This window comes from Onychomys torridus, chromosome 3, assembly GCF_903995425.1.
Source record: "Onychomys torridus chromosome 3, mOncTor1.1, whole genome shotgun sequence".
Lineage (NCBI taxonomy): Eukaryota > Metazoa > Chordata > Mammalia > Rodentia > Cricetidae > Onychomys > Onychomys torridus.
Genome location: NC_050445.1, coordinates 29602603 through 29617234, shown reverse-complemented (window position 1 = coordinate 29617234; position 14632 = coordinate 29602603). Strand labels below are relative to the sequence as shown.

The window sequence follows — 14632 nt, the reverse complement described above, 5'->3', positions numbered from 1 at the left end:
ACCCTGGAGGGCAGAAGTTCGCTTCTGATGTTTTACAATCTTGCATCTAAGTTGTTAACGCCCAATATGCAGGATACACAGACAAGGAACTTCCCTTAAGCATTCAGGAGAGTGGAATCTCGAAGGGAATTAGCATAGGGAGGATATCAAGGTCAAGGTCAGCAAGCAAGGCAACAGCTACCCAAAACAGGGGCCAGGGCCCTACAGGTCTCCCCCTTTTACTAAAAAATGAGCTTCTGACTTAGGTTGCATTGGACGTCAGCAGGTCACCTTACCCATCATGGAGACACCTGTCCAGGCCACACAGGCGCTCTGTCTTAGGTTGGTGAGCACCCCCCAGGTATTACCCATCTCTGAATACTCATTATCATCCAGGCTCAATTGTGTGAGAGCTGCAGGGTTAACTGCTGTCAAAGATCTCTAAGTGGCGCTGGGCTTGCAATCTGTGTGTTTGACACAGAAAAGACCAACAGAAGTCTTAACCGGCTAAAGGCAACTGAGCCATTCCCTTCCTTAATGAGCCTTACTTCCAACTGGAGCCCTTGTAAGATGGTATCCCAAAAGCAAATGGAACTTGAGTTTGTAAATTTATAACTTTCAAAGCCAATCCAAGTGTATATAACTATTGATTTAAATTTGTCATGCCAATAGAATGAAAGATTAACTAACTGTGGTAGCTACTTTTGCTGCCAGGGTCTCCACTGTGCTAGCTGTAGTAACCAATTATAGAATGGCAATCCCAGAAACAGTAGTAGTGGTGGACGTCACTGTTATAACAGTAACAATGGCAGCAGCGATGTCAAATTCTCTTCTGGAGGTGTGAACATCCACTGGCATGGACACAACTGCCGAGGCCCATTTTTCTTGATCCCAGCACTATTTAAGCTGGCAGCTCTGCAAAAGAACAACTAAGAACCATAAAGAAAAAACAGGCAGCTCATAAGGAACAGAACTAATGGTCTCATAATGGCTACATTCGGGCTCACAAATTTTAAGATATCTTCAAAGGGGGCTAAATGAATTTCAGGAGGCCAAAAAAAAAAAAAAAAAATGTTTCACAGAGCCTGAGAAGTAGGTACTGCTCCATCTTGAATAGGATTGTGAAAATGAAAATACTTAGCTGCCATGCTACTGTTATTAAATGGAGGTCAGTGATCTTCAGTGTTATCCTTAATCTCCAAGGTGTCTAGGTGACACATTCTCTGGGGACCTTGTTTTTAAACACATGGGCCAATCAGAGATGTTTTGCATTCAAATCACAATGCCCACTCCCTCTGAAATTGAGTCTCAGTCCTCCATATTCTTTGTGACCCAGATGCCTTCCTTGACCATGTGACACTGGGCATTATTTGCATTTTAACAAAGAGCTGCTTTGTTAAGATCATAGAAGTGACATTCTGTGTCATCTGTGAAGAGGACAACCAGAGAAGATTCATAAAGCTGTCAGACTAAATCATGCAGAACAGACAGATGCAGTGAAATAGGAGGAGGTAGAGCTCAGAAAAACCTTGAAATTGACAAGGAGATGAGATACACGAACAGAACCAGGAGCAGGTTGGCCTAAATTCTGATATGTTGGGATTCACTGAAGGAGTGTTCCTGGTTCTGATTGTCACTGAGTTTATTCTTGGAAATCTGGTGAATGGTTTCATTGGGTTGGTCAATGGTAGCCACTGGTTCAAGAGCAAGAAAATTTCTTTGTCTGACTTCATCATCACCAGCTTGGCCCTCTTCAGGATCATTCTGCTGTGGATCATCTTTATTGATGGCCTTATAATAGCATTCTCTTACCACACCCATGACTCAGGGATAATGATGCAAGTTATTGATGTTTTGTGGACATTTACAAACCACTTCAGTATTTGGCTTGTCTCCTGTCTTGGTGTTTTCTACTGCCTGAAAATAGCCAGTTTCTCCCACCCCACATTCCTCTGGCTCAAGTGGAGAGCTTCCAGGGTGGTTGTTGGAATGCTGTGGGGTGCACTGCTCTTATCCTGTGTCTGTACCATGTCTCTGATGAATGAATTTAAGATCCATTCTTTCCTCGGTGGAAGCAGAGGCACATCAAATATGACTGAATACTTCAGAGTGAAGACGAGTGAATATAATCTGATGCATGTTCTTGGAAACCTGTGGAAGATTCCTCCGTTAATTGTTTCCCTGGCTGCTTACTTTCTGCTCCTCCTTTCTCTGGGGAAGCACACAAAGCAGATGCAGCAATACAGTACTGGCTCCAGAGATCAGAGTACTGAGGCCCACAAAAGAGCCATCAGAATCATCTTCTCCTTCCTCTTCCTCTTTCTCTTGTACTTCCTTTGTTTTCTAGTTTTGTCATTCAGTCGTTTCCTACCAGCAACTAAGATCGCCAGGATAATTGGTGTCGTGATTGCCATGTCGTACCTTGTTGGGGACTCACTTATTCTCATTATGTGTAACAACAAGCTAAAGCAGATGTTTGTGGCCATGCTCCCATGTGAGTGTGGTCACCTGAAGCCTGGATCTAAGGGATCCTTTGCTTCATAGAATGGCTGAGGGCATAGCATGGAGCCTGGGGGTTCCTCAGCCTGGTGTATCAAGAACTATGAAGCCCTCTGAGTCTTCCATTCGTCGGTCTGTGCCATCAGAAGGAGAGATGTTGCCTGCTTCGCCCCTGATTCTACCTGGTTTAGAGGTGAAAGCCATGTTTCTGAGGGCCTCTCTCCATAGGATCATTTGGACAGGTGCAACAGTCTGGGAAATGCCTTTGTAAGAACACTCACTATATAGATATGGAGATGTATTTTAATAACCATTAGCTTAAGCATAGTCAATCTTTATATTAGTTTTACCTTAAATTTTATGTCAATATAAATAAAGCACTGCTGTGGCTGTGACAAAGAGCAAAAGCTTTTGCTTTTCCTTAGATGTGGGCTTGAATTCTGGTTCTGTCAATTTCCCATTTTTGTCCGTGGATCAATTATTTTTGTGCTTTTCCCTTACCCTAAAATATGGATGATAACATCATCCACAGAATAGTAGAAATTCATGGACAATGTGCCAACATTTTATCACAATGTGGTATATGAAGTGCTGGATTAATTGAAGGTGATCATTATATCAAACAATGAATTATGTGCCAACACCAGTCCTTTAAAGATGGCACTTCCCACAAGTCTTTGTGTGATACCATAAACAATAGCATGAAAATCCAGACCCTTGGATTCCAGGTTCCAGTCCATTCTTGTGTTTCATTGACATGTTATTGAAGGTAGTTCCAATTTTTTTTTGACTGTGTAAAAGACTAAGCATTTTTGTTTCTCATCTCTTTCCTCCTCCTCCTCTTCTCCTCTCCCCTTCCTTGTTCTTTCCAGGATGCATATATGCTTTTAAAATTTATAGTATATATATACACACACATATATATATATATATATATATATATATATATATATATATATACACTTTGATGTTTAATTAATTTTATTTAAAGAGAAGAATAGACATTTATTTCATGTCATTAATTCAATAAGAATATTTTTCTGTGCCATGAAAAATTCTTTAACTTTGTGAATATAGTCAGTTAGGACATATGGAATTCCTGAATGTGGATTTCTAATGTGACTAAACAATCACCCTAGATTTTACATCAGAGTACTTGGATGCCTAAGGGGACATATTGTAACTACATAGATCTAAGCGTAGGTCCAGATTTATAAAGGAAACATGAAAGGGTGGATGTTTTTTCTAGGTGAACCCCAGGACAGATTATGGCACAAATTACCTCTCTCTGCTGTGGCCTGCTCACTGTGTCTTATAAAAAGTGTGTCTCAAGGAGGAGCTTGTTCCTTGAACTTACTATATTAGATTCGGTATATCACCTCAGGTGTGAAGGAGTGGCTGTGGCAAGGTCAGCATGCAGCTGGAGAAGATGGCTGCAGTTTCAACATGTGGAGGACCCACAAACTGGTTCACATAGGCCATGGAGGGAAGGGAGGTGAGAAGAAGGAGGGATGAAGGATGGATCCCACAATACTCTGCTTTCTGTGGAGTAAGCCTGCAGGGAGACTGAAATAGTTTTGGGTTCGAGCACTCTGGTTTAGGTTTGAAGTTCTTGGAGTCTGCTATGAATCCCCTAGTCTTTCTGTTCTTGGAGGAACAGATTCTAGATTCACTGAAGCGTGTTTGTAATTAGGCATTTCTAAGAAAATAAGAATAGGAGTGAAGAAATAGTAATTTAATCCTTGAAAGATTTGCATCCCAGTAAAAGCAGCTGCCTCTTAGATCAGAAAGGGCTCATTTGCCACAGTGGAAAATAAAAAGGAGACCTCCCTCCAGGCTGAATACTATGCCCACTTACATATTTCAGTTTGTTTTCATGAGCACCACACACACTGAATCTTCAGTGAGTAAAGATGCCTTGGAAACTGTATTTATTTGTGTTTGCTACCTCAGTCATTTTGAATTTTGTAGGAATCGTTGCAAATCTTCTTATTATAGCGGTCATTTATAAGGCTTGGGTCAAAAGCCACAGAGTCTCCTCTTCGGACAGGATCTTGTTCAGCTTGGCCGTCACTAGATTCCTAACTCTGGGGTTGTTTCTACTGAACACTGTCTACATTGCTGCACATGCTGTAAGGTCAGTCTACTTCTCCACATTTTTCCTATTGTGTTGGAAGTTTCTGGACTCCAACAGTCTCTGGTTAGTGACCTTGCTGAACTGTTTGTATTGTGTGAAGATTACTAATTTCCAACACCCAGTGTTTCTTCTGTGGAAACGGGCAATCTCTGCAAAGACCTCCCGCCTGCTGCTGGCATGTCTGCTGATTTCTGCCTTCACCACTCTCCTGTACCTTGTGCTCACACAGTTATCACGCTTTCCTGAACACATTATTGGAAGAAATGAGACGTTATTTGACCTCAAAGAGGGTGTATTGACATTAGCAGCTTCTTTGGTTTTGAGCTCACTATTACAGTTTATGTTCAATGTGACTTTCGCTTCCTTGTTAATACATTCCTTGCGAAGACATATACAGAAGATGAAGAGAAACACTACCAGCTTTTGGAACCCCCAGGTGGAGGCTCACATGGGTGCCATGAGGCTGATGATCTGTTTCCTCCTGCTCTACATCCCATATTCAATTGCTGCTCTGCTCTATCCTCTCTCCTATGGAAGGAAGAGTCTGAGAGCCCAGGCTGTTTGCATGATTATTACTGCTGCTTACCCTCCAGGACACTCTCTCCTCCTCATCATCACACATCATAAACTTAAAGCTAAAGCAAAGAAGATTTTCTGTTTCTACACATAGTGGAATTTCATTCGGAAAGCTTGACAACAAGACTTCATGGTTTGGTTGCAAGTGTTAGAAATTTCTTGGTGATCTAAGGACTTGATTTTGTGATTCTGTATCTGACATCTTGACCCTGATCCTGAGTGCTTGTGTTTTAGTCAATACTGCATTTTTTGGCTAATGTTTTAACGTAAAGCACATTCCTTAAGAAATTGTATAAGGCATTTGTGTATTTTGCATGGTCATTACATTCTTAGATAGTGGAAATCGTCATACTCTTCCACTAGCTGCTGAAGTAGAAGGGGATGTTCCTGAATGAAGGACACATTGTGATGTACATGGTTAACACAAATTAGAGAATTTAACCAAGGATCCCCGAACAAGATACCACTAATAGCTAAGCTGTCACTGACAACAGATTGTCTTAAAGGGTAACAAGATAGCACATAAAGAAAAGAGGGAGGAGCTTCAGAGAAAAAGAGAAAAGTGGAAAGAGATAGGTGTGCATTTGTGGGGCATGACAGATAGAGGATCCTGATGTTTGTTGAGCTGTTACTATCAAGAAACACTGGTACTGAGTTTCTAGGCTTGATCTAGAAAGGGTCAGAGTTGATATAGTGACTGATAGCAAACGAGTCAATTAAAAGGGTTGAAACTCAAAGAATCTATCTTAATATCTATAGACATAGCCCTAGGGCAAGAGCAAGTTCTATTCAGATAGTGAGAGCAAAACCCCTGAGTGGAAATTTACAGAGCACAGCACCTACACCTTGTGCTCCAGAGTTCAGTGGAAGGCCAAGAACATTGAGCTGGTGGTGGAGTACTGGACTGGGGGGCTTATCTCATTGGTTTCTACATTGCACAGTTGTACTGTTTTGGGGAGTCTGATGATGGGTGTTAACAAATTATGAAGTGGGGATTGAGCATTCATTATTGACAATTGTATAGTTAAAATAAATTACTTATGTAATATTTATATATCTCAAAATAAACTTTTGAAATGTACAAATCACCTGACTTTACATGTTCTACCCAACACCATCTTCACTGTAAGAGTTAGTAAATATTACCAAACCTGTATTAATGTTATAAAACCTGGAGCTATTAGTCATGTTATAAAGTTAATAGATAAAAGGGATGCTGATAAGTGAAATATAGGCCATAAGAACTCTAAATGAGTGGCAGAGCCCTTCATTAGTCCTTTAATATCCTTTTCTCCTCTTTACATAGCAATTGGATTATGAGCTGCCCAGAATTTATAATTTCCTCTTGTAAGTTGGTGTCATATTGCCAATGGAGTGTTAGAGGTACTGTATGTAATTTCTAGGTATGCCTCTGGACCAGTCATTTTCTTCCTTCCCATTTCCCTTTTGTTTGTTTGTTTTTGTTTTCCCTGTGGGCTAGAATGTTTACCTATTCTGAACTATGCATCTGAGAACATTTGAGGATGGTGGAGTTATTGTCTATCCTCGAATTGGAAGCATGGTTCATGACATAGGAGTGTTGTTAACATTATCTCTGAACTGTTTGTGCCTTAAATTCCAGAATGGATTATGAGAACCAAACATCTCCATTGTTTGTTTTTATTAAAACAGGAGCTGTTTTATTCTGTTACTTTAATGAAGTAACTTACAGTTTAGCATATTTTGATACAATAACTTATATCTTCATCTTTATGATGAAATAGTATGTAATTACTTACAATATTTTAATCAAAACACATATAATGTTATTTGTAAACCAAAAAGCACATATATGCATTATAACCAGTTTAAAAAAATATGTACATCTGAAGAAAAGTCTAAAAGGAAACATATAAACAGACATATACATGCATGCAGCAATTATTTTTATGTTGAAAATTGAATTTTTTCCTTTACTGCTAGGCATAGAACCCAAAGCCTTGGTCATGCTAGGTAAGTTCTGTACCATTAAACTATATCCACAGCCCACGTTAGAAGTTTTGAGTAATATTTTTGTATTTTGCAAACCTTCTATGGTGATCATAAACTTTCAAATATATGTAATATTTACAGTATATATCTTATCCAAGCAATGATCCACTTTTTAATGGACAGATAGGGGATTCTTATATAAATATCCAGTTTTTCCTCCCTCAGAAAGAAAAGTGATTAGTATTTCTCTTGTTTTGTTTGCTTATTATTTTTAAAAACAAACCCTTAAATGTTTAATTTCATGCAATTTATAGTGAAAACCATTTCTAGACTAAATAGGTTTGATTGCACTTCCTATAGAAATGGCTTTTCAGAGAACACAGGGACCTCCAGAGAGCACTGACTTTAATTTTGATAAATGTTTTTGTTATTTCATTGAGAATTTCTTACAGTATAATGCGATCATGTTTATTCCCAATTCCCTTAACTCCTCCTAGATCCACTTCCGTCTCTCTAACCTACAACTTATTTTCTAAAAAATTAATAACACATTAAATCCAGTTTGTGCTGTTCATGTACTTCTGGATATGGACCATATACTGGAGTGTAGTGGAACTACCAGGAGCCACATCATTAAAGGAAGCCAACTTCCCCTTCTCCAGAGACTCGAACTATTCATACCTCCTCAAGGGCCAGGACTCCCTTCCAACTCAATACTTGAAAGTTGATTGTCTTGATCTTTTGTAGATCTTGTGCAGGCAACAATAGTTGCTATGAACGCATGAGTGTCGTGGGCCTGTCTGCTTAGAAGACACTGTTTTGGTATGATCCTGCATGATCTGTGGCTCTTACAATCTCTCTACCCCCTCTTCTGCAATGGTCTCTGAGCCTTGGCAATGGGGTATGATATAGATGCCCCATTTGTGGCTGGGTACTCTCTGCACTTTGACCAGTTTTTAGTGTTTGTGTTAACCACTACCTACCGCACAAAGACACTTCTCTGGTGTAGTCTGAGAGCTGCACTGTTCTGTAGATAGAAAGAGATTTAGAAGGCAGTTTGATACAATGTCTATCTAGCAAAATAATAGGAATAGGTTTATTCCTGGAGCCCCTGCCTCAACCATGGGTTCTTAGTCAAGTCTGCAGTATTTAGAGATGTGTTTCCTACAGTGGAGTGGGCCTTAAATCCTATGAGAAAGTGGTTGATTACATCCATAACATCCTTGCCATTATTGCATTTATGGCATTATTGCATTTCACAACTGGGTAAGACTGTTCATGACCCCCTACCACCTAGCAGCCTTCATAGCACCTTCCAATACTAAGAGAGTATCTTAGGGTTTCTAGTCCTATGAAAAGACAATATGACCATGGCAACTCATATAAAGGAAAACATTCAATTGGGACAGGCTTACAGTTCAGAAGTTTAGTCCATTATCTTCATGGTAGGAAATGTGGTGGCATGAAGGCAGACATGATGCTAGAGAAAGAGTTGAAAGTTCTACATCTCGATTCATAGGCATCAGAAAGAGACAGTGAGACACTAGGCCTGGCTTGAGCATCTGAGACCTCAAAGCCTGCCCCTAGTGTTATACCTCCAACAAGGCCACCCCTCCTAATAGAGCCACTGCCTATGAGTCTATGCAGGGCTATGTTCTTTCAAACATTCACAGAGAGCTGTCTGTCAGAAAGGAAGATTCCTAGTGAGTACAACATTGATTTCTCCATGTCCTATGACTAATATGTGTAGTGTCTTCAGCATATAGTCTTACCATCAAGGACTAGTTGTCAACTAAGAGCAATGATAATAGTTTGTATTGTGTGGGGGCCTGTGGAACACCTCTGTCCAACAAGTTGAGGGGAGATATCTCTCACTGGGCACTGAGCTTTTTATTTGCCAATGTATGGTTCCCAGGATGAGCATAATCTCTTCATATTAAGTTGTTCTGATGAAGTTCTGCTGATTTGCTCCGTGATTAGCCTCTGTTGTCTTCATTTTCCTCCTCACTTGCATTGGATGTGCTGTCTATGTACTGACTCTTTTTGCTGCTTGGAGATTTTTTTCATTGCTACAGGTTTGGAGTTTTTCTGGTTTCAACATACTCTCTGTTTAATATCTGCCATTAACTGGAGTCAGACAGGTGTCTTAGTGGCTTTGGCTTTTGTAGAGTACTCAAGTTTGGTTCAGTACAGGCAGGTCCAGTCCCCTCCTTCCAGGCTGAGCAAAGTGTCCCTGTGTAAGCCCAAGTTTCCAAACAGCCAGCTCATGCACTAAGGTCTGGGTCCCACTGCCTGGGTGCCTCCCAAACAGTTCAAGCTATTCAATTGTCTCACTTATCCAGTGGGCCTGCTCCAGCTGGGGGCTCCACAGACTTTGGTTCATAACTCATGTGCTTCCATTTGTTTGGCTATTTGTCCCTGTGCTTTTCCAATCTTGGTCTCAACAATTCACGCTCTTACAGTCCCTCCTCTTTCTTGACAATTGGACTCCTGGAGCTCCACCTGGGGCCTGGCTGAGGATCTCTGCATCTACTTCCATCAGTTATTGGATGAGAGTTGCAGCACGACCGTTAGGGTGTTTGGCCATCTTATCACCAGACTAGGTCAGATCAGGCTTTCTCTCGACCATTGCCAGCAGTCTACAGTGGAAGTATCATTGTGGATTTCTGGGGACCTCTCCAGCACTCTGCCTATTCCTGTTCTCATGTGGTCTTCATTTATCATGGTCTGTTATTCTTTGTTCTCCCTTTTTGTTCTTGATCCAGCTGGGATCTCTTGCTCCTCTAAGCTTTCTTTCCCTCAAACCTTATCCTTCATTACTCCCATTGTCATCCAGGTTGTTTCTGCAGATCTCATCCGTTTCTCTGACATTGGGCGATCCCTGTGTCTTTCCTAGGGTCCCCTTTTCTAGATAGCCTCCCTGGAGTTGTGTATAAGTCTAGTCATCTTTGTTTTACATCTAGTATCCTCCTATGAGTGAGTACATACCATGTTTGTCCTTCTGAGTCTGGGTTACCTCACTCAGGATGATTTTTTCTAGATCCATCCATTTGCCTGCAAACCTCATGATGTCATTGTTTTTCTCTGCTGAGTAGTACTCCATTGTGTATATGTACCATATTTTCTTTATCCATTCTTCAGTTGAAGGGCATCTAGGTTGTTTCCAGGTTCTGGCTATTACAAACAATGCTGATATGAACATAGCTGAGCAAATGCCCTTGTATGATTGAGCATTCCTTGGGTATATGCCCAAGAGTGCTATAGCTGGGTCTTGGGGGAGATGGATTCCCAATTTTCTAAGGAAGCACCATATTGATTTCCAAAGTGGCTGTACAAACTTGCATTCCCACCAGCAGTGGAAGAGAGTTCCCCTTGCTCCACATCCTCTCCAGCATAAGCTGTCTTCTGTGTTTTTGATCTTAGCCACTCTGACAGGTGTAAGGTGGTATCTCAGAGTCATTTTGATTTGCATTTCCCTGATAATTAGGGATATTGAGCAATTCCTTAAATGTCTTTCAGCCATTTGAGCTTCCTCTGTTGAGAATTCTCTGTTTAGTTCTATAGCCCATTTCTTAATTGGACTGTTGGGCATTTTGATGTCTAATTTCTTGAGTTCTTTATATATTCTGGATATCAGCCCTCTGTCAGATGTGGGGTTGGTGAAGACCTTTTCCCATTCTGTAGGCTGTCGCTTTGTCTTGTTGACCAGTCTTAGCTTCTTTTCATGTTGCTGTGATAAAGTAATCTGACAAGAGCAAGTTGAGGAAAAGGGAGTCTATTTTAGCTTGAAGTTAAAGGTGCAGTCCATCACAGTGAGGAGGTCAAGGCAGGAGGAGCTTGAAGCAGCCGAGACACATCACATACACAGAAAAGTTAAAATCAAAGCAAAAGGAGCAATGAATGCATGCATACTGCTTTTCATCCAACTCATTTTCTCTACTTATTTAGTCTAGGATTCCTGTCAGGGACCACAGTGGGCAGAAAAAAAAATCAGGATATTTCCTAAGGCAGGCTCACAGTTTCATCTCCCAGGAGATTCCACATCATGTCAAGTGGAAATCCATACACATCACAGCTCTCTAGTATAAATATTAACGTCCTATGTCTCCTTATATCATCTGCCTTTAAAAGGAAAACAAGTTTCTTTCTATCACTTAAGTTTGGGCTTCCTTATTAATAAATCATTTTGAAGTTTAATTTTTCCTAATAGAAAGGACCGTTTGGGAAGAAACATTAATATTATAAATCACAAATTAAAGGTAACTTTTTGATGTCATTAAATTTGTCCTTAGGTAATTTCACAAATATATACAAAGTTTATTGAGCCCTTCCACCTCTAACCCTCTCCCATCCCCCTCCCACTCCTGTCAAACCCCCTTGACCCCACAGTCTCTCATGTTCATGTCTATTCATTTTGTTTTGTCACCCAGTGACTACACCCAGGGCCATCTGTGTAACCAGGGGTTTGGAGCTATGCATTAGAGCCTTGGTGGGCTCAGCAATAGATATACAACTAAAGACCATGATTACCCTCTACCAGAATCTATGAATGGTCAATAGTTCAGCTATAAAGGGAAGTACCTCATGAGCCCCTTCTCTTTCCATGACTGATTGACAAGGCCAGTCTCATGTGATGCCTAGTGTGAGTGAACACAAACGTTGTGAGTTAATGAATACAATACTGAGTCTAGAGAGGACATTTCTCAGCCCTCCATCCTATCTTCTGGCACTTACATACTCCTCCTCCCAAGAGAAAAAGCCATGTACAGTTTTATCCCATAAGAAGAAACGTGTGAGAAGAAACTGTGTGAGAATTAGCCTGACATGAAAATCAGCAGGGGTGTGATCTGTGTTGAGGAGTATAAGGAAAGACGAGAAGAAGCAGAGATGATCGAGAGAATAAACAACAACCCTTCCTCAAATGTATGGCACTGAAGGTATGAGGTCAGTGTTTCCTCGGAATAGCTTGCGTGTTCTCTGAATTGTGGCTGTGTGGATGTATCACAGACAGGGAGACCAGTTTCCAGTCTGCTTCAGGATAGCAAGAGAAGACCTTAGAGCACCAAGGGTTTGGGCAAATTCTTATCTGAGGGCTAGACCTCTTGTATCTGAGGGGAAAAATAAAGAATCACAGATGCGTTTTGATGGTAACTTTCTCTTTACTTCATCTTGAAAAATTCTCTCTGAAAAAATCTCTCCACAGCTTCCTCCTACATTAGCTCTTCATACCTTTTCATTCTTTACTCAGCAGCTTCTCTAGCTCACTTCCACTGGCTCCACATTTCTCTCTCTCTGCACCTTTCCTTTGTTCTCTCTCTTTGCTCCTCTGCTGCCCTGCTCTCCTCTGCTGCTCCTCCTCAGCCCCTCTCTCTACATCACTCCCGCCTCTCACAGCCAAAATCTGGACAATTGTAAGTTACATTTTCAGGGACCTACCTATTCTTATAACACAAGATAAGTCACGTAGTTTCTCTTACACTAGTAAAGTCACATAGACCCATGCATGTAGCTCTAAGCTGGTGAGGGGTCCCAGACATTCAACAATTGGTAGAACCTTGAGCCTGTAGCATCAACTATGGCTGGGACTATGTGCAAAAAGTCAATTATTGATAAAGTTATGTCTAAAGTTGCTTCAATCTCTGACCTTGAATAAGCAAAACAATACCTGGGAAAATGACCTCATATATTTGTCTCTAGGGGCAACCAGCCTGCTTTGAATCTGCTCTGAAGTCTAACGTTAGCTGTCTGTGTAAAAGGCTGTCTTTATGACTGAGAATCCTATGTCAGTCTGAGTAATGTAAAATGTCCCAGTATTATTTCTATACATCAAAATTATATAGCTTAGACAGCAATCATCTTCCTGAACATCCACAGCTATACATGTGTTCAATAAGTGTAAAATACACCACCGAAGGGCTGTGGAAAGAAGCCCATAGCTGTTCTTATTAGGGAGGTGTAGCAGTGGCACCTGAGAAAGTTATGGACAGAAAACAACCAGTCATCTACAGTCAATAACCCCATGGCTTTGCCAAATGCCCCCCCCCAACAGGGATTCATGCATCTGGTGGGTCAATTTATCAAATCCTAGTTGTCACCTGTTGCATGCTCCCACGGCCCTCAGCATGGATACATGGATCTTGGAATGGGAAATGGCTAGAGGTGTTCTATGAGTCAATAGGAAGGGCTTAGAAGCATTGGGCAAAAGACCGAGGGTGTGTACAGATTGTTTACAAACAAATATCTAAACAGAGGTATATTCTGGATGTGTTTGATAACATTTCCAACTTGCATTTACAGAAAAATTGAGATAATTTGTTATTGATAAAATGACTGTGATTACTTTTATTCTGCTCCACATAGATTAAAGACCTCAACATAAAAACAGATATGCTGAACTGATAGAAGAGAAAGTGGAGACTAGCCTTGAACTCATTGGCACAGGAGAAAACTGTTAACACAGGCCCTAAGATCAACAATTAATAAATAGGGCCTCATGAAACTGAAAAGTTTCTGTGTGGCAAAAGGCACTTCATTAGGACAAAGAGGCAGCCTACAGAATGGGAAAAGATTTTTTTTGTTGTTGTTTTGTTTTGTTTTTTTTGAGACAGGGTTTCTCTGTGTAGCTTTGCGCCTTTCCTGGATCTCACTCGGTAGACCAGGCTGGCCTCAAACTCACAAAGATCCACCTGCCTCTGCCTCCTGAGTGCTGGGATTAAAGGCGTGCACCACCACTGCCTGGCAAAAAGATTTTTTTTTTTTTTAACCAACCACACATCCAATAGAGGGCTAATATCAAAAATACATAAAGAACTAAAAAAATTGATATTAAGTAGTAAAATAACCCAATTAAAAGTGGAATACAGATCTAAACAGAATTCTCAAAAGAAAAAAAATCAAATGACTGAGAAACAAAGTAGTGTTCAATATCCTTAGTCTCAGGGAAATGCAAATCAAAACTATTTTGAAATTTCATCGTACACCCATCAGAATGGCTAAGATCAATAAAACAAATGACAATCCATGCTCATAAGGATGTGGAGTAAGGGGAACAGTCATCCATTGCTAGTGGGAGTGCAAACTTGTACAGCCACTGTAGAAATCAGTATGGTAGCTCCTTAGAAAGATGGCAATTGATTTACTTCAAGATCCAACCATAACAGTGTGATCATGGTCTAATCTTGGTGCATGAACTGGCTTTCTGGATCCCATTACCTATGGTAGGACACCTTGCTCACCCTTGATGCAGTGGGGAGAGGCTTGGTCCTGTCGCAACTGAATATACAAGGCTTAGCTGTCCCTCCAGGGAGAACTTACCCTGTTGGAGGAGGGGATGAGGGATGGATTGGGGGGAGGGAAAGGCGGGGGAGGGAGAGGGAAGAAGGATAAGAAGGGGATCTGTGGTTGGTATTTAAAATGGCTAAAAAATGTAGAAAAAGGTCCAGCCATAAGACTCTTAGGCATACACCCAAA

General features: G+C 40.8%; 2 protein-coding genes across 2 annotated transcripts; both read left to right on the top strand.

Moving 5' to 3' along the window:
* The first annotated feature begins 1076 nt into the window (after positions 1 to 1076).
* Tas2r3 (taste 2 receptor member 3) lies at positions 1077 to 3344 on the top strand. Its single transcript, XM_036180723.1, has one exon. It carries the CDS (start codon positions 1573 to 1575, stop codon positions 2521 to 2523), a length of 951 nt encoding a protein of 316 aa, XP_036036616.1. The 5' UTR covers positions 1077 to 1572; the 3' UTR covers positions 2524 to 3344.
* Positions 3345 to 3487: 143 nt separating this feature from the next.
* On the top strand, positions 3488 to 6391 carry Tas2r4 (taste 2 receptor member 4). The gene has a single exon (XM_036180724.1). It carries the CDS (start codon positions 4392 to 4394, stop codon positions 5283 to 5285), a length of 894 nt encoding a protein of 297 aa, XP_036036617.1. The 5' UTR covers positions 3488 to 4391; the 3' UTR covers positions 5286 to 6391.
* Positions 6392 to 14632: the final 8241 nt, after the last annotated feature.